The 20,038-nt window shown below is 46.1% G+C and overlaps 2 protein-coding genes across 4 annotated transcripts; one reads left to right on the top strand and one right to left on the bottom strand.

Moving 5' to 3' along the window:
- Window positions 1–140: 140 nt before the first annotated feature.
- On the bottom strand, window positions 141–10,638 carry b4galt1l (DP-Gal:betaGlcNAc beta 1,4- galactosyltransferase, polypeptide 1, like). 3 transcript variants are annotated; one of them, XM_069173400.1, is made up of 7 exons: window positions 9,810–10,638; window positions 5,690–5,925; window positions 5,003–5,143; window positions 3,988–4,175; window positions 2,978–3,100; window positions 2,743–2,847; window positions 141–1,678 (listed from the first exon to the last, which is right to left on the bottom strand). In XM_069173400.1, exons 1-7 carry the CDS (start codon window positions 10,123–10,125, stop codon window positions 1,549–1,551), a joined length of 1,239 nt encoding a protein of 412 aa, XP_069029501.1. In that variant the 5' UTR covers window positions 10,126–10,638; the 3' UTR covers window positions 141–1,548. The 3 variants fall into 3 exon arrangements, with proteins under 3 accessions (XP_069029501.1, XP_069029520.1, XP_069029510.1); XM_069173419.1 differs by lacking the exon at window positions 9,810–10,638 and adding an exon at window positions 6,979–9,613; XM_069173409.1 differs by lacking the exon at window positions 5,003–5,143.
- Window positions 10,639–13,869: 3,231 nt separating this feature from the next.
- Window positions 13,870–20,026, top strand: rest (RE1-silencing transcription factor). Its single transcript, XM_069173464.1, has 6 exons — window positions 13,870–13,990; window positions 15,068–15,337; window positions 15,423–15,965; window positions 16,218–16,378; window positions 16,483–16,566; window positions 17,536–20,026. The coding sequence occupies exons 2-6, from the start codon at window positions 15,090–15,092 to the stop codon at window positions 19,263–19,265; spliced, it is 2,766 nt and encodes a 921-aa protein (XP_069029565.1). The 5' UTR covers window positions 13,870–13,990; window positions 15,068–15,089; the 3' UTR covers window positions 19,266–20,026.
- The last annotated feature ends 12 nt before the right edge of the window (window positions 20,027–20,038 follow it).

Consider the following 20,038-nt stretch of genomic DNA (forward strand, 5'->3'; position numbering starts at 1 on the left):
AGTCGCTTTGGATAAAAGCATTAGCTAAATTAAATGTAATAAAAAAATTAAAACCCTCCTCAATGTCCGACCAGATCAAACTTCCAGCTCAAGAAGCCTCATGACATCATCGATCAATAGTTTAAACAGCAGACGGCGACTACTATTCACTACTTTTATTTTGAAGTGGCTGACTGATTTATTTAAGGGTCATTCTGCTGTGTTTACATTCATGTGTCTGTTTACAGATAAACGCATTTACAGATAAACACGTTTACAAATAAACATATTTACAGCTTGGTATAAAACACAGTTTTGGTCTCTGTAGCTAACTTCCTTGTTCACGATAACTACGAGTTTTTACAGAACTTAAAGGCTGAAAGTTCTGAGTGACAGGTGGGCGGAGTCAAAGTTGGCAATCTGCAATCAAGTTTCATTCAGCTGAAACACCCGTTAAACTCATTAAAGAACTTCCTGTGTGCTCTGAGATGTTTACTCTCCACACAAACAAACAAACGGAGTTGAGTTCTTCATCTCTATTTGTCATCATCACATTTACACACTAGATCACTCCAACAGTTCAACATGTTTAACCGGTCTAACCAGGCTGTGTTCCACTGGATTCTCTTTAAGGCACATTTAAAGGTGATTCTGTCACAGACGAAGATTTTTGGTCTGCAAATACAAACAAACAAATAAACAGAGAGATTTCCCTCCAAACATTCAGGATAGAAAACAGCATCATATCACACACACACACTTTGTTTCGCTCAGACTGGATCAATATCGGTCATCAATGATCCGACGAGCTCGTCCAACAGTCAGGTGACCTCATTCACAGGATCAATAAAGTCTTTGGTTCCACCAGCTCTCATAAGGACAATTAGACACACTCAATCAATCACTAATCAATCAAGATTTACAGCTGCAATCACTAATCAATCAACTGTCCTGATAATCAATTGGTTTTTTTCAGTTTGGATTAAAACGAGCAGCTTTGATTGACACCATCAATCAATCAGATGAATCAATAATTAAAGATGATTTTGGTTTAAAGCTGATCAACAGAAACATTGATCACTGATCAATCAATCAGTTGACTTTATCCGACTGAGAGACACCTGAGACTCTCTCTCGCGTTGGGTTTAGACCTGGTCCTGAACTGAAACTGGTTCTGGACCCGGGTCAGACAGGAGTCAGGACCAGTCACTGAGGAAGACCATGAGATGTGGTCAAAGTCTCTGGAAAACAGAGAGTTCCACTCAAAGCACCAGGACCAGATCAAAACCCGCCCTGTCAAGTTACCCATAATCCCAAGCAGTAAAGCCCCTGTAAAGTGACTGATTTTCAAAATAAAAGGCTCGATGTGTCGCAGCAGCAGTGTCTGACGGAGGCAGCTGATTGGTTACAGCTGACCAATCGGAGACGAGTCCTGGAGGCCCCACAGATAAACAACAACACAAACCGTCAGTTTGTCCGTTTGTGCAAAAACAAGAAGAGTCCAGCAGGTCCCATCAGAACCAGAACTTAAAGCTTCAAGTGTCCGAGGCGTCGCGTGGCTCCGCCCCTTCAGGGCTTCCCCACGTCCACAGAGATCTTCGTGAACAGGTCGAACTTCTCCGCGCTCACCACCCGGTAGGTCAGAGAGTTGATGCCATCTTTGTGCATGGTCTCTCTGGTGTGGGCGATCCGGTCAAACCTGAAACCAGAACCAGAACCATCAGAACCTCCGACAGCATCCGCAAACTAATCCATTATTAAAAACATGATGTCACAGTGTCGAGACACTTCCTGTTTTACAAAGTGTTTCATTCACTGCAGGTGAGTCAGCATGTTTTAATAAAACAAATCATTTTAACCCATTTTTTTTTTATTTAAAACAGACCAAAGACAACACAGTTCATCACTGCATGGGCTCAGGAACACTTGTGAAAACCATCGTCTGTGAACACAGTTCATCGCTGCGTCCACAAATGATGTTAAAACTCTCCAAAGAAGAAACCAGATAGAAACATGATCCAGAAACACCGCCGCCTTCTCTGGACCGAGATCATTGAAGATGGACTGAGGTGAAGTGGACAACTGTCCTGAGGTCTGATGGATCACAATCTGAGATTCTGTTTGGAAATCATGGACGCTGCATCCTCCAGGTTAAAGAGGAGAGGGACCATCCAGCTTGTTATTAGTGCACAGTTCTAAAGCCAGCATCTGTGATGGTACAGGGATGCATTAGTACACATGGCATGGGTAGCTTGAACATCTGGAAGGAAGCATTAATGCTGAATGATATATTCAGGTTCTGGAGCAACATATGCTGCCATCCAGACAACGTCTCTTTCAGGGAAGGTCTTGTTTATTTCAGCAGAACAACGTCCAACCACATTCTGCACGTATTCCAACAGCATGGTTCTCTAGTAGAAGAGTCCGCTGATAAACTGGCCTCCTGCAGTCCAGACCTGTCAATCATTGAAAACATCTGGAGCATCATGACATGAAAAATACAACAAAGGAGACCCTGAACTGTTGAGCAGCTGAAATCCTCTATCAGGCAAGAATGGGACCATATTTCACTTTCAAAACTCCAGGAACTGGTCTCCTCAGTTCCTGATTTGAAATGTTGTCTTTGGTCTGTTTTTATTAAATATGAGTTTATAAGATTTTTAAAAAATCACAATCATTCTTTATTTACATTTTAAAGAACGTCAATAATGTTTTATAACACGGTGTAGCTGCAGGTGGGTCAGGTGTAGTGTATGTCGGTACCTCTGAGGGTTGGGCTCGTTCTTCTTGTCCCGGTCGTGGCGGATCATGCGACACTTCCCGACGTCTCCGCTTGGTCTGGAGATGGACATCCCTTTAGACGCCAGCCTGAAACACAGCGGAAGCTGAAAACTGTCCACACGTCCTACTTCCTGTCTGTCTGGTGACATCATGTGACAGGAAACAACGATAATAAAACACATTGTGAACAGGTGTGCAGTCGCCAGGTGAGCTCTACCTGTTGTAGATGTCGTCGTCCTCACCCCCCCACCCCCAGTAGTTGTTGGGGAAGCCGTTGATCTTCAGGAAATGCTCCTGACTCATCGAGGACACGCCCCCAAAATACTGGTTATAAGGTAACCTGCAGGACAAAGGACACATCAGGACAGTCTGCTGCAGCTGGAGGACAGGCATCTGGAGGACAGGCAGCTGGAGGACAGGCATCTGCAGGACAGACAACTGGAGGACAGACATTTGGATCCTCAGAGGCTCTGAACCCTGAGGACACGTCTCGTCCATCAGTCTGATCAATCATCTGTGATATTGTGTGACTGTTAAATTGAAGCTCTTATTTTGACAGTGGTTGCGTCCCTTTAATCCTTCATGAAGTTTCTGTCTTTCAGATCAGAAGATAAAAGGAGATCCTGAACATTTCTGTGATTGATTATTGATGTTTGTTTATGAAGTGATCACTTCCTGTCCTACTTTATCGTTTCAGTAGTTAAACTTTTTTCTGTTTGACTAAGTTTTTGTAAAACTGTGAACTTAGTTCAGTTTTTGAGGACGAAAACTTGGGACTGACAGGAATTGAAGGGACCTCTTCCTCCTCTCAGGAAACACCTGCAGCGTGTCAACAGGAAACAGGAAGCAGGAAGTGAGGAGCCTTGCCACGGGGTCGTGTTTCTCTTCCTCTGTGGTGTCACTGTCAGCACTTTCTCCTGCCCTGCTGACAGGAAGTGGACCTGACGTGTCTCCGCTACCTCCATCATGTGGAGACGTTTGGCTGCTCCGTGTCTTCAAACAGTGACTCAGCAGAAACTGTCGGGAGGTCACTTCCTGTTTATGTGGACAGTCCTGAGGTCGGATCTACAGATGTTCTGTGACATCGCTCTGTCATGTCGTAATTCAGAAACATATTAATAAAGTTTGTCTAAAATTTGAAGAGTCCAGGTTCGTCCTGCAGAACTCCGCGATCCTGAAAGCAGCGCAAATGAAACAGTGTGATGTCACGAGGAGGGGCGGGCTCACCTGAAGCCGAACTTGTCCATGGACACGGACAGGTGTCGCGGCTGGCTGAAGCACCTGTAGGTGTTGCGGTCGTCCATGGGGATCAGGTCCACGTCGCTGAACACGAAGCAGCCATAATCGTAGTCCTTCAGCGCCTCAGCGTAGCCAACATTCAGCAGCTTGGCCCGGTTGAAGGTGGCGTCTCCCTCCTGAAGCACACACAGGTGACAGGTGAGGCACGTCAGGGCGGAGCCTCGCACTCTCGACGGAAGTCACTGCACATTCTATTTGTCAAATTTCTACATTTAATTCTGAAAGAGCAGAGACAGGAAACTGATCTGGCCTTTATTTCAAAATAAGAGTGCACTATCAGTCAGGATGAATAAATCACACACCAGGCTCAGTTGCTCATAACAGGACAGATAGGCTCCTCCTCCTCAGGTTCCTCTGTCAGGTGTGTGAAGCAGTAGACAGACCTGTGGTTGCTAGGCAACAAACACCTGCACCGAGCTCTCAGTGTGAAGTGTTTACGAGCTCTAGAAGGACCAACTGCTTCGACGCGTTTGTCTCTGGGTTCAGCCTCACCTGGACAGGTGTGCTGCTGTGATGACATCATACATACAATAAAACTAGGGGTGTGTTGGATTTCTTCACCGCTGCAGCCTGAGGTTTCAGCCAGGTCACAGACCGAACCCTGCAGCACTGAACCCTACAGGTGAGTCCAGGTGAGTCTCGACAGACACACCTGAAAGGAAGTGCTGGAACATTCTGTCACGGGGGCGTCAACATGCTGGAACAGAAACTCTACAGCTGCAGTTCCAGCAGGAAGGTTTAGTCAGAGCACCGACCCCGGCAGAGGAGGAGGAGCCTGGCAGCGAGCTGCTGCTTCATACAGACACACAGAACAAACTGTCACTCATCTACTTCATGTCTGAAGAGGTTAGTCAGAGAACAGGTGTCTCACCTGAAGCAGAACATGTGACAGGAAACAGAGACAAGTAGAAGCAGGTAGAAAAGAAGAAAGAACCCGTATTACCAGCGTGACCAAGTAGGGGGCGGGTCTCAGCGTCTCCAGCGACCACAGCCATTGGTCAGAAATGCCTGACATGCAGGGAGGAGTGGGGGGGGGGTGGAGGGAATGGGGGGGGGGGGCAGTGAGAGAAGCAGTGAGGAAGAACTAAACAAGAAGAGGAGGAGGAAGAACACAAACAAGAGAGAAGAACAACTGAGTCAAAAACAAACAAACAACATATTAACATATAAACAAACACAAACAAACATGTAAACAAACGACATGTAAACAAACACACGACATGTAAACAAACAAACACAACATAAATAAACAAACACACAACATATAAACAAACAAACACAACATAAATAAACAAACACACAACATATAAACAAACACACAACATATAAACAGACATCATGTAAACAAACAAAGAGCAGTCATAAACGAACACAGTTTTAACTGTCTGGACTTCAAGCAGTTATAAACAAATAAACAAACATAAACAAACACAAGATATAAACAAACACAAACAAACATATAAACAGACAACATATAAACAAATAAAGAGCAGTAGTAAACAGGAACACAGTTTTAACTGTGGACTTCAAGCAGTTACACACACACCCCCCCCTGGATCCTACGTTTCCCATGATGCATCTGGACAGCCCCCGTGCCGGTAGCCCCTCCCCCAGGGTGACCTCATCATACCTGGTTGATGACATAGACTCCGTAGTCCAGCTGCTGCCTCTGCAGGACCGGGTGCAGGTAGTGCAGCCAGAACTTCAGGTGTTCGTCTCGTTTACGGAACGGAATGATGATGGCCACCTTCTGTAGCGCCTCGCAGTCCGCGGGTCGGAACCGCCCACCGGGCCGCACGCTGGGGTTGTCCTTCTTTATTTGCTCAAGACTGACCGGGATGTTGAACTCCACCCGCAGAGGACCCACTGAGAACACACACAAGAACCTTTATCAGAACCTCCATCAGAACCTCAAAGAACACACACCAGAACCTTTATCAGAACCTCAATCAGAACCTCAGAGAATATACAAGAGAACCTCCATCAGAACCTCAGAGAACACACACCAGAACCTTTATCAGAACCTCCATCAGAACCTCAGAGGATACACAAGAGAACCTTCATCAGAACCTCAAAGAACACACACCAGAACCTTTATCAGAACCTCAGAGAACACACACCAGAACCTTCATCAGAACCTCAAAGAACACACACCAGAACCTTTATCAGAACGGCCATTTGAACCTCAGAAAACACACACCATCACCTTTATCAAAACCTCAGAGAACACACACCAGAACCTCTATCAGAACCTCCATTTGAACCTCAGAACACAACCAGAACCCTTAACAGAACCTCCAAGAACACACACCAGAACCTTTATCAGAACCTCAGAGAACACACGCCAGAACCTTCATCAGAACCTCCATCAGAACCTCAGAGAACACACACCAGAACCTCAGAGAACACACGCCAGAACCTTCATCAGAACCTCCATCAGAACCTCAGAGAACACACACCAGAACCTTTATCAGAACCTCAGAGAACACACGCCAGAACCTTCATCAGAACCTCCATCAGAACCTCAGAGAACACACTAGAACCTCCATCAGAACCTCAAAGAACACACACCAGAACCTTTATCAGAACCTCAGACAACATACACTAGAACCTCAGAGAACACACACCAGAACATTCACCAGAACCTCCATCAGAACCTCAGAGAACACACACTAGAACTTTTATCAGAACCTCAGAGAACACACACTAGAACCTTTATCAGAACCTCAGAGAACACACACCAGAACCTTCATCAGAACCTCCATCAGAACCTCAGAGAACATACTAGAACCTCCATCAGAACCTCAGAGAACACACACCAGAACATTCAACAGAACCTCCTCTCAGGCTGCTTCCCGTTTCCTGTGCCGGACAGGAAGTCATCATGAAGCTCGTTACCATCTCTGGTCGGCAGCTTACCGAGCACAGACACTCTATGGAGGTTCAGGGTCGTCTCCATGACAACGACCTCCTGCTGGACTGTAAACACAGCTGTAGGCGTGATGTCCCGCTTACGCGTGTCCAACATGTCAGAACACAGAGTTCAGACACAGACAGCTGCAAACATCTGGATCTGTTCCACATTTAATACTACAGGAACCGACTACAGAGAACATAGAACATACAGAGAACACAGAACATAGAGAACATACAGACACCATCCAGAGAACAGAGAACACAGAACATAGAGAACATACAGACACCATACAGAGAACATAGAGAATAGAGAACATAGAGAACATACAGACACCATACAGAGAACAGAGAACATAGAGAACATACAGACACCATACAGAGAACAGAGAACATAGAGAAAACAGAACATAGAGAACATACAGACACCATACAGAGAACAGAGAACATAGAGAATAGAGAACATACAGACACCATACAGAGAACAGAGAACACAGAACATAGAGAAAACAGAACATAGAGAACATACAGACACCATACAGAGAACAGAGAACATAGAGAATAGAGAACATACAGACACCATACAGAGAACAGAGAACACAGAACATAGAGAAAACAGAACATACAGACACCATCCCCTCGGGGATTAATAAAGTGAAATTTAAAAAAAATAAAATAAAATAAAATAAAATACAGAGACCACAGAACATAGAGAACATACAGACACCATACAGAGAACATAGAGAATAGAGAACATAGAGAACATACAGACACCATACAGAGAACACAGAACATAGAGAACATACAGACACCATACAGAGAACAGAGAACATAGAGAATAGAGAACATAGAGAACATACAGACACCATACAGAGAACACAGAACATAGAGAACATACAGACACCATACAGAGAACAGAGAACATAGAGAATAGAGAACATAGAGAACATACAGACACCATACAGAGAACACAGAACATAGAGAAAACAGAACTTAGAGAACATACAGACACCATACAAAGAACAGAGAACATAGAGAACATACAGACACCATACAGAGAACAGAGAACACAGAACATAGAGAAAACAGAACATACAGACACCATACAGAGAACACAGAACATAGAGAAAACAGAACATACAGACACCATACAGAGAACAGAGAACATAGAGAAAACAGAACATAGAGAACATACAGACACCATACAGAGAATACAGAACATAGAGAATAGAGAACATAGAGAACATACAGACACCATACAGAGAACACAGAACATAGAGAAAACAGAACATAGAGAACATACAGACACCATACAGAGAACAGAGAACATAGAGAATAGAGAACATACAGACACCATACAGAGAACAGAGAACACAGAACATAGAGAAAACAGAACATACAGACACCATCCCCTCGGGGATTAATAAAGTGAAATTTAAAAAATAAATAAATAAATAAAATAAAATACAGAGACCACAGAACATAGAGAACATACAGACACCATACAGAGAACATAGAGAATAGAGAACATAGAGAACATACAGACACCATACAGAGAACGCAGAACATAGAGAACATACAGACACCATACAGAGAACATAGAGAATAGAGAACATAGAGAACATACAGACACCATACAGAGAACAGAGAACATAGAGAATAGAGAACATACAGACACCATACAGAGAACACAGAACATAGAGAAAACAGAACTTAGAGAACATACAGACACCATACAAAGAACAGAGAACATAGAGAACATACAGACACCATACAGAGAACAGAGAACACAGAACATAGAGAAAACAGAACATACAGACACCATACAGAGAACACAGAACATAGAGAAAACAGAACATACAGACACCATACAGAGAACACAGAACATAGAGAAAACAGAACTTAGAGAACATACAGACACCATACAAAGAACAGAGAACATAGAGAACATACAGACACCATACAGAGAACAGAGAACACAGAACATAGAGAAAACAGAACATACAGACACCATACAGAGAACACAGAACATAGAGAAAACAGAACATACAGACACCATACAGAGAACACAGAACATACAGACACCATACAGAGAACATAGAGAAAACAGAACATAGAGAACATACAGACACCATACAGAGAATACAGAACATAGAGAACATACAGACACCATACAGAGAACAGAGAACATAGAGAAAACAGAACATAGAGAACATACAGACACCATACAGAGAACACAGAACATAGAGAAAACAGAACATAGAGAACATACAGACACCATACAGAGAACACAGAACATAGAGAAAACAGAACATAGAGAACATACAGACACCATACAGAGAACATAGACAACATACAGAAAACACAGAACATGGAGAACATACAGAGAACACAGAACATACAGATCTTCAACAGACCACATCAGAACCAGCAGGTTCCTGAACCAGAACCAGGTCCAACATCCAGGTTCTTGTCATCTGTCTTCACAGACAAACATGATCACACGAGGCTGAGATCCTCTGGATGGAAGAACCCAGGTTCCTCAACATGAGAACATGATGAACACGTCTCAGTTCAGTGAGCCAGAACCAGCTCACTTCCTGTTCCTGTTTCAATGTAAAAGTAAAGACACCACGCTTCACCGAAGGGGGGGGGGGTACTCAGGCTCTGATTGGTTCACGTGTCTCACATCTGGAAAACACAGAAGGAACTACTGAGACTTGGCTCTCCCAGTAGAACCCAGACTGTTCCCCCAGTAGAACCCAGACTTCTAAAGAGTTCTGCAGTACTTCAGTAACTGGACTGGGTCTCATGTGACCCACCGGGACCGGTCTTACCCAGCAGGGGGGACGTCTCCGGGCATTTCTCCAGCTTCTTCTCCGCCTGCGGGGCTGCGGACTCCTGCAGCCCGGCCACCTCCTTCTTGGGGTCGGCCTGCTTCGGTTCGGTTCTTGGCGGCAGGGCGGTGCTTCTGTCCCGGTTCGGCTGAGTGCTGGTGTTGTGAGACTGCTGGTTCTGGACGAAGGCGAACCGGATGTCCAGGGAGCGGACGTAGAAGACGACAGTGACGGAGATGTGGAGGAAGCAGAGCAGCACCACCAGCTTGCAGGTCCGGTGGAGGAGGTTGAAGTTCCCGGTAGAGTCTCCGGGCATCGTGACCGACGGGCTCCGGGATCAGGTCGTTAAAAACAGCGGAGAGGAAAGTTTCAGGGCTCCTCCGGTTCGGACTGTTAGCTGCTGCCGGGCTCCATCCCCTTCAAGTTGGCAGGAAAGTTTCAAAGTTCTCACCGCAGAGATTCGGTCAGATTTACACGGAAAACCCCCGGAAAGAAGCCGAACAACCGGACAGAGAGTCGGAGAGAGTCGGAGAGAGTCGGAGAGAGTCGGAGCTCCGTCAGCGTCAGGTAGCAGTTAGCTCAGTTAGCTTCCTGGTCCGCTCGGGTTTACAGTAAGTGACGCTAACTGCTACAGTTAGCAGCGCAGCGGCTCCGAGTCTCTCCGAGTCCTTCAGGTCACCGGCGGAAAGACACGAAAAGGTCCCGCTGCTCAGAGAAGTTGTGACAAAGAGTCCGCTGGAAAGTTTAAAGCGTGTTTAACAGAAGATGAAGGTTAGAAGTCACCGAGAGACTCGACAAACTTTCCTGTCGCTGCTTCAGACACAAAACTGTCAAGGTGACGAAATGAGTCGTTACACTTCCGCTCAGGGATTTCAAAATAAAACATAAAAGGCGCAAACTGTCATGTAGACACGATTATTTATTAAACTCTTTTCATAAACTGATGAACTGTGAAACATTAATCATTATTGAATCTACGATTATTACATCATCACACTACGTTCTCACTTTGATTTCTACTTTATTTACATCATACATCAACTTAGCTTTATTACTATTATTATTTATTTCAGTCAAACATGCAGCACAAAGTGCTTCACAGGCAAAATATTAAACACAAAAATAAGAGCCAAAATAAACAAGAAACTTTATAAAGATTTATAATTTAAAAAAAATTCAGGACTATAAAACAATAAACTTAAACATCGATAAATAAAAGTTATAAAGTAACAGAAATAAATACACATTAAATATAATGTTTTTAATAAAAACAATAATCATTATTGTCTTTACTCTGTCCTCACACCCAGAATAGGGCAGAATCTTTATTTTGAAGGCTAATTCAACAAACTTCCGGAGTGTTTGTGGTAACTCAAGGAAGGGGCGTGGTTGCTGCAGATGTCAATCTGTGACGCCCCTTTATCGTCCACAGCTGATCAATCATTGATTACTGTTTATTAATCATTGATAAGTGTTTGATCAGCGCTGATTTAGTCAGCTCAGTCTGACGTCGCATCTGGATTAAACCGTCACTGACATTAAAATGAAAACAAAATAAATTAGAGAAAACGAAAACAATAGTGATGTAAACAGTAAAATAACAATAAAATAATCATGTTTTCACCACTGAACAGTCTGCATCACGTGACCAACGATCCTGACCAGGAGGAAAGTTTGAGGCGCCCCCATGTGGCGAAAAGATGAAAATACAGCCAACAGCTGACCTGTTAGTCAAACTTTATTTTTATTTTTCAGTTGTTGTTTTTTTATCTGGGTTTTATTTTATGTTTTATATGTTTTTATTTTCTTTGTTCTTATTTCTATATTTTTTTCTGGAGTTTTTTTCTCAACGTGGACAAATTTTGTAAGATTTCCTTATTTTTATTTCTGTATTTCTTTTTCTCATTTTCTCTTTTTGTCAGTTTCATTTTATTTTCTATTATTTATGTGTTTTTGTTTTAGTTCTTACACCGAAAAGTATTGTCTAATTTTATAGGCTTTGATTTTCCAATTGCATTTTTATTTGATCATTTCTTATCATTCTTTTTTTCTTATTGGTTTATTTTTTATTGATTATTTATTTTATGTTTATTTATAATTTTTCCCTTTTATTTGTTATTGTTTTATTTCGTTTTTCTTAATGTATTATTAGTATTATTTTTTTTATGATTTCTTTACTGTTATTTTATTTCTGCATGTTTTTTTCCCAAGTAGCTGCAGGTTTCAGATTCTCACCTTCCTGAATGTGACGTCAGTTTTTACTATTGTTACACCTCAATGATCAACTGGAATGATTCCAATGACTTTATTGACTGTTGATTATATATATTACATTGTCTTTGATTGCATTTACAGTCTGTACACTTGAATTTAATTAAAAAAATAGACCAAAGACAACATATCAAATGTTGAAACTGAGAAATCTTTTTGTTTTATGAAAAACATCTGCTCATTTTAAATCTGATGTCAGCAGCATGTCTCTATAAAGTTGTTCCAGGATCATGTTCACCACTGAGCTGCATCAACTCTTCTTTTAACAACACTCTGGAAATGTTGGGGAACTGAGGAGACCAGTTTCTGGAGTTTTGAAAGTGAAATGTGGTCCCATTCTTGCCTGATAGAGGATTTCAGCTGCTCAACAGTTCAGGGTCTCCTTTGTTGTATTTTTCATGTCATGATGCTCCAGATGTTTTCAATGATTGACAGGTCTGGACTGCAGGAGGCCAGTTTATCAGCAGACTCTTCTACTAGCTGTTGGAATACGTGCAGAATGTGGTTGGACGTTGTTCTGCTGAAATAAACAAGACCTTCCCTGAAAGAGACGTTGTCTGGATGGCAGCATATGTTGCTCCAAAACCTGAATATATCATTCAGCATTAATGCTTCCTTCCAGATGTTCAAGCTACCCATGCCATGTGCACTAATGCATCCCTGTACCATCACAGATGCTGGCTTTAGAACTGAGCTGATAACAAGCTGGATGGTCCCTCTCCTCTTTAACCTGGAGGATGCAGCGTCCATGATTTCCAAACAGAATCTCAGATTGTGATCCATCAGACCTCAGGACAGTTTTCCACTTCACCTCAGTCCATCTTCAATGATCTCGGTCCAGAGAAGGCGGCGGTGTTTCTGGATCATGTTTCTATCTGGTTTCTTCTTTGGAGAGTTTTAACATCATTTGTGGACGCAGCGATGAACTGTGTTCACAGACGATGGTTTTCACAAGTGTTCCTGAGCCCATGCAATGATTTCCACTCCAGAATAGTGTGTTTTTAATACAGTGCTGCCTGAGGGCCCGAAGATCACCACCATCCAATATTTTATTATCTTATTGCTTCTGTATGCTGCTGTAGCGAAAAAAATTTCCCCTTGGGAATTAATAAAGTAACTACCTATCCTAACCTAACCTAACCTATTGGTTTCCAGCCTTGTTCCTTGTGTTCAGAGATTTCTCCAGATTCTCTGAATCTTTTAATAATATTATGAACCGTAGACGATGAAATCCACTAATTATTTGTAGTTTTACGTTGAGGAACATTATTCTTAGATTGTTGCACTATTTTCCCAAACAGTCTTTCAGAGTGGTGAACCTCTCCCCATCTTCACTGATGAGAGACTCTGCCTCTCTGAAATCATCTTTTATACCTGATCATGTTACTGATCTGTTGCCATGGTAACATCATTAGTTCTGAGATGTTCCACTTTTTAAAAAATTTTTTTAAATCTTTACACAACTTTTCCATCTTTAGTTGATCCTGTCACAACTTTTTAGAGATGTGTTGCTGCTATCAAATTCAACATGAGAATATATTTGTCATGAAACAATAACATTTCTCAGTTTCAACATATGATATGCTGTTTTTGGACAATTTTACATTAAATGAGTTTATGTGATTTAATAATCATCACTTTCTGTTGTTATTTATCTGTTTTTTTCTGAAACGGTTGTATTATTGATTTAATTCATTGTAATAACTATTGATTGTAATAACTTTTCTCGCTTCTCTCGTGGAGCTCCAGCTCAGCAGCAGCGACGTGCTGACGTCACAGCTGTACGTCGCTGTGGAGGAATGTGCGGAAACTTCTGTCCACTTTTCTCTCTGCGCTGTTCGTCGAAGAAAAACCTCTAAATCTGGAAAAAAGCCTCTGAAAGTGGAGTAAAGTTCGTGTGAGAGGAGTCGGTGAGTGGCCGGGCCGCCGGGTGGAGGGTGGCCGGCGCAGGGAGCTGCTGCTGCGGGGTTTTCTCTCAGAGTCGCGGCTCAAAAGTTGCTGTTAGTTTGAGGAAAATGGAGGCGGTGAGGTGGAGAAGAAGGCGCTGTCCGGGGCTGATCAGGACCATGGCTAACACTCCGACCCTCCACCGCCTCCTCTTCACCGCCTGGACACAGATGTTAAAGCCGCCGTAAATCTCCGCACCGACCCCGAACACCGCACACGAAAAGCCGCAGTTTGATTCGACTCGTGCGCTTCCGCAACGAAGTTTAGAGAAAGTCCTGAAATGGTCGCTGCAAATCAGAGCAGCTGGGATCAGATCCCGGTCCGGCGTGAACACCCGGTCCCGGTGTGACCCGACCTCACCCACACACGGCTTCGATCCGGATTAAACACTCTCACGCTACATTCTCACTTTCTAATCCCGAATTAATTCGGGATTAGAAAGTTTCACCTCCTGTTCGCGTTAAAGGGACCTTTATTCTTCCTGAAGACCTAAACTAACTTTTTAGCTTAATGGAACCAAACTTCCGCTCAGATTTCAGACTGACTGAGAATTTTCTGCTGCGGTAGTTTTTATAAAGTTTACATTTAGCTAACAAAGTGTTTATAAAGAAGTCTGTTAAAGTTGGTGTTTTCCAGACGGACTTCTGAACGTGTTTCTACGTCCGTGTCGCTGTCGACGAGTTGTGGTGCTGTTTCAAAATGGCCGACAGTGTGTTGGATCGTTGTCCCGTCGGGTCGGTTCGGTTCCGTTCACCGGAACCTGCAACCGGTTTCACTTCAGATCACTTCTCAGAAACAGGAAACTGTTCTACAAGTTTTGATCGGTTTGAAGTGACGTCATAAATCCGTCATCAATTCGTTCATCTGCTTTCATTAAATTCTGTCCGGAAGTTTGAAAAACTGAAATCAGAACAAGAGTTTATCTCCAAAAAACTGATATAAATAAATAAATAAGAACTATAAAAAGTGTCTGTTTACCTCCGGTTGTTTACCTCTGGTTGTTTACCTCCGGTTGTTTACCTCTGGTTGTTTACCTCCAGTTTCCCCCCTGCTGACATCATCATGGCCGCTCAGACAGTCTTCTCGGTGGAGATGTTTCCTGTGGGTGTGTCCCTGGTGGAGGACGGACAGAGTCTGAGTGACGTCTCCAGGGAGACGCTGCCGGCCCCTCAGCTGGTGATGCTGGCCAACGTGGCGGCGGTGACGGCGGCGGAGGGCGGCGACGGCAGTGTGGCGGACGAGAAGGAGATGATGGAGCTGAAGACGGTGGGATGCAGCTACTCAGATAGTGAGGACGAGAGCATCATCAGGTGAGGTTGGAGGGGGAGGCGCGGCAGCACCTTAATGACTCACCTGTCGCTGTCTCACCTGTCGCTGTCTCACCTGTCTGCTCAGGTATAGCTACGACAACCAGAACCATCGGGAGGTGTGCATCATCGAGTACCCCGAGTCTCCGGGCCCCGGCATCAACACCGTGGTCGTAGGAAACGATGGCGAGGAAGACGAGGACGGGGACGCGGCCGAGGACCTGTCCCGCCGGCCGCAGCCCCGCCCCTCCACACCTCCACAGGGCGGCAAACGCAAAGACGGCCCCTCCCCCGCCGCCTCGGAGAGCGTGAAGAAGAAGAAGCCGTTCCACTGTAAGCCGTGTCACTTCCAGGCCCAGAACGAGCAGGAGTTCGTGGAGCACCTCGGAACACACAGCGTCAGCAAGATGGTGGTGGTGAACCGCGTGGAGGGGCGGAGCAAAGCCAAGGAGGCGGAGACACTCGAGTCACCGCCGGGAGCAGGCGGGGAGGTGGAGAGTGGCAGGAAGGCGGCGGCCACAGGTGACATCAAAGGACTGATCAGGTGTGAGCGGTGCGGTTACAACACCAACCGATACGACCACTACATCGCTCACCTGAAGCACCACAGCAAGGAGGGGGAGGACCACAGGTAAGAACACCTGAGACACACCCAAGATCAGGATACTGCAGCTGTGAGGACAGGTGAGGACAGGTGAGGACAGGTAAGGACAGGTGAAGACAGGTGAAGACAGGTGAGGTTGGTGACTGACACACACAGATTTACAGGAGGAACTGAGACATGAAAAACATTAACACACAACAACAAATAAATAAACAAACGTATGTGTGTATATTAAACGTGTGTGTGTGTGTGTGTGTGTGTGTGTGTGTGTGTGTGCAGGGTGTTTAAGTGTACCTTGTGTCCCTACACCACGGTCAGTCAGTACCACTGGAGGAAACACCTGAGGAACCACTTCCCCAGTAAACTGCACACCTGCAGTCAGTGTTCCTACTTCTCTGACCGGAAGAGTAACTACATCCAACACATCCGGACACACACAGGTGGGAGGAGCCTGCTCACCTGTCTACCTCTGTCCATCTGTGTCTGTGTCTGTCTCCAGTCTCAGGTTAGATGTCTGTCCCTCATGTTGTCTCCTGTCCTCCAGGTGTCCGTCCCTTCCAGTGTCTGTACTGCGACTACTCCAGCTCACAGAAGACACACCTGACGCGCCACATGAGGACGCACTCAGGTCAGTGACACACCTGCAGGCTAATAGACGAGGGATCTACTGATCACGTGATCTACTGGGGTCATGTAACGTGACACTCAGGACTCGGGGACGGGTGAGATTGACGGTCCTCAGACTGAGTTCTGGTCCATCTGTGTTCTCTGACTCACTGTGGATGTTTTCTCTCTCTGAAGCCGTCGATGTCGGACCAACACGGTAACCTGATGATCAGCTGACTTCCTGTTGTGTGTGTGTGACATCAGATCAGCCTGAGAACTCACCTGTACCTGTGAGACTCACCTGTACCTGTGAGACCTGTGAGACTCACCTGTACCTGTGAGACTCACCTGTACCTGTGAGACCTGTGAGACTCACCTGTACCTGTGAGACCTGTGAGACTCACCTGTACCTGTGAGACAGGTGAGCTGTTCAGGCTGATCTGCTCTGCTGTGAACGATCTCCTGCATGAACAAACAAACTGAGTCTGACTGAGTTCAAACAATTTAAGATGTCTGACTGTGAATCAGCTGTTCTGTGGCAGTAAACCAAATAATAAGTTCAGAGTGTTCCTGAACACAGCACGGTGTTGCACACGGAGCAGCAGGATCAATAACCTTCATGAGGAAGTATTCAGAGTTATTGACCACGTTAACGTGACCACTGGTACGTCAACATGTGCGATGTCACCATGTTCCTGAGCCCACACAGTGATTTCCTGATTGGTCACAAAACCTTGTAGAATTCAGGTGCTGATGATGATCAATAACTCTGAATATTGATCCCGTGTGCATCACTGTGCTGCGTTCAGGAACCCTCTCTGAACTTCTTGATGGACAGTCGTACGACAGCAGGCGGAGCATGTGAACGTGTCATCGGCAGGAAACAGGAAGCACCTGTGAGCGCCAGTCAGACTCACCTGCTGCATGAAACCCTTACGTGTGTCCTCGGTCGTCTGCGACGTCGTAACACGTCTCTCCTTCCTGTGTGCAGGCGAGCGTCCTTTCAAGTGCGAGAGCTGCACCTACCTGGCGGCCAATCAGCACGAGGTGACTCGGCATGCCCGGCAGGTCCACAATGGCCCCAAACCGCTGTCCTGCCCGTACTGTGAGTACAAGACCGCCGACCGCAGCAACTTCAAGAAGCATGTGGAGCTGCACCTGAAACCGCGACAGTTCCTCTGTCCGCTCTGCAAGTACGCCGCCTCCAAGAAATGCAACCTGCAGTACCACATCAAGTCCCGGCACTCCGGCTGCAGCGTCGCCGTGGACGTCTCCAAGGTCAAACTGCGTGTCAAGAAAGGCGGTCCGGACGGCACCGAGGACGACGCAGACTGCAAAGAGAACAAGTTTGACAACTCATCCAGCGTCGAGGAGGACTTTGACGTGGACGACGGAAACGAGGACTCGAGTCCGATCAATCTGTCGATCAGGAGGAGCGGCCAGCTGGAGCACGCCCACGCTCCCGACAAGACTGCCAAGAAATCTGCCGTCGCTGCTGAGAAACCAGTGAAGGCGAAGGACCGAGTGGAACCGGAGAAAAAGATTACGACGAGGACGAAGAAGGTTACAGAGAGTCCTGCGGAGACCGCAACTGGTAAAGAAGTCCAGACCCAGACCACCACGCCGCCAGTCAACTCAGACCACAAGGCAAAGAGACGAGTCAAGAAGCTTCCCGTCCAGAACCGAGCTGAAGAACCCAAATCCCAAAGAGAACAAACCGACCTGGAGAAACCCGACCAACAGAGACCAGAGGAGGTGAAGTCGGCGAGGCAGAGAGCGGACAAGGAGAAAGGACATCAGAAGAACGACAGCGGCGGGAAGGAGAACAAGAACCTCGGCAAGGCCAGGAAGTCTGGATCCAAGAAGTCAGAGAAAACTACCGAAGACGCTCCGCAGAAACCCGACGGTCCCGACAAACGTCAGAAGGAAAAGGTGGTGAAGGCCACCAAGAGGAAGGCGGTGGAGGCTTTGGATCTGTCCAAGAAGTCCTCGTCGGAGACTCCATCCAAGACCCGGCGGATGAAAACCACAAGTGCTGAGAAGCTGCAGTCGAAACCAGAAGACACCAACAAGTCCGGTCCAACTGCCACGCCTTCAAAGAAGAAGACCAGGAACTCCTACAAGAAAGCCACGGGCCTTCAGCTGACCGCCGACTCAGCCAAAGACGAGGCGACTGCAGTCATCAGTCTGTCGTCAGAAGGTCCAGAAGGTCCCGCCGCTGCCCCGAAGACCTCCCCGGACGGAACGACTCCCACCGAGCCCGAGAAGACTCCCAACAAACCCTCAGACGAGACGGACGCGTCGCCCACCTCCAGCTCAGGGGAGGACACGCCTCCTCCAGCCAAGGACCAGCCGGCGTCGACCTTCCTCAAGCCCGCATCGCCGCCTTCTCTGGCGCTTCCAGTGCAGCGGACCAAACCGGCCGACGGCGAGGACGACGAGGGTATCCACAGCAGCCACGAAGGAGGAAGTGACATCAGCGACAGCGCCTCCGAGGGCAGCGACGACTCGGGCCTCAACGGGACCGGCGCCGGGTCGGGTAAGATGGCCAACGACCCCGAAACGCCCACCGACGAGATCCCGGCGCCGACGCAGCTCAAGAATCACATGTGCATCTTCTGCGACCGCACGTTCCCGCTGGAGGCGGAATACCGGCGCCACCTGAACCGCCACCTAGTCAACGTCTACTACATGGACCGCACCGCCGCCGCACAGAACTGAGCAGCTGTCGCCACGGCAACGCCTCTTCGAACGGACAGTGTCCCGGTCAGCTCGCCATCAGCTGTCTTTATGGCTGTAGATATGAACTGAAAACATCCGGAGACCTGCAGAGGACTCGTCGAATTCGTCCGGCCTCTCAGGGGCCTTCGTCAGAACTTTAACCCGGTCCAATCCTGGACGTCTCACCTGTCTCACAGGTCCAATAAACACTGCAGAGTCAAAAAGACAGAAGGGACATCGCTCGGAGAGGTGGGGACGGAGGGGACGTCCTGTGACATCAGTCCATCGTGTCCCTACCAGCTTTGCATTTTCCGTCGGTGTCTTTGACAATCATCAGCGGTTCTTTGTCTTCTTTGTGTCTCCAACGTACAAGCCGTGTTGACGTGTTAGTTTGACCTCCGTCTCGTCTTGTCGGTTCTACGAGACTCTGCAGCTTGTAAATAAGTCGTGCAATAATTTAGTGGAGACGCCAGAATGACTTCCTGTTTCCTGAGTGGGCGGTCCTTCACCATGAAATAAAGACGTGTAGATTTACTGTATGTCCCTCTGACAGAATGTGTTGCCATGGCAGCAGGTGATGCTGAGACACTGGAGGTGGTGTGATGAAGCGACCGATCAATACGACACCACCTCCACCGTCTCTGTGACATCAGACAGGAAGCAGGAAGCAACCAAGTTCCTGTCTGATGTCAGCAGGTTCATTAACAGCACGTTGACCTTTAACCTTTGACCTGTTTTTTAAATAAAAATTTCAAACTGAACATTTTGATGTT

Source organism: Embiotoca jacksoni, unplaced genomic scaffold (genome assembly GCF_022577435.1).
Source record: "Embiotoca jacksoni isolate LCO1_2020_lvr unplaced genomic scaffold, fEmbJac1.0.p SCAF_100, whole genome shotgun sequence".
NCBI lineage: Eukaryota > Metazoa > Chordata > Actinopteri > Embiotocidae > Embiotoca > Embiotoca jacksoni.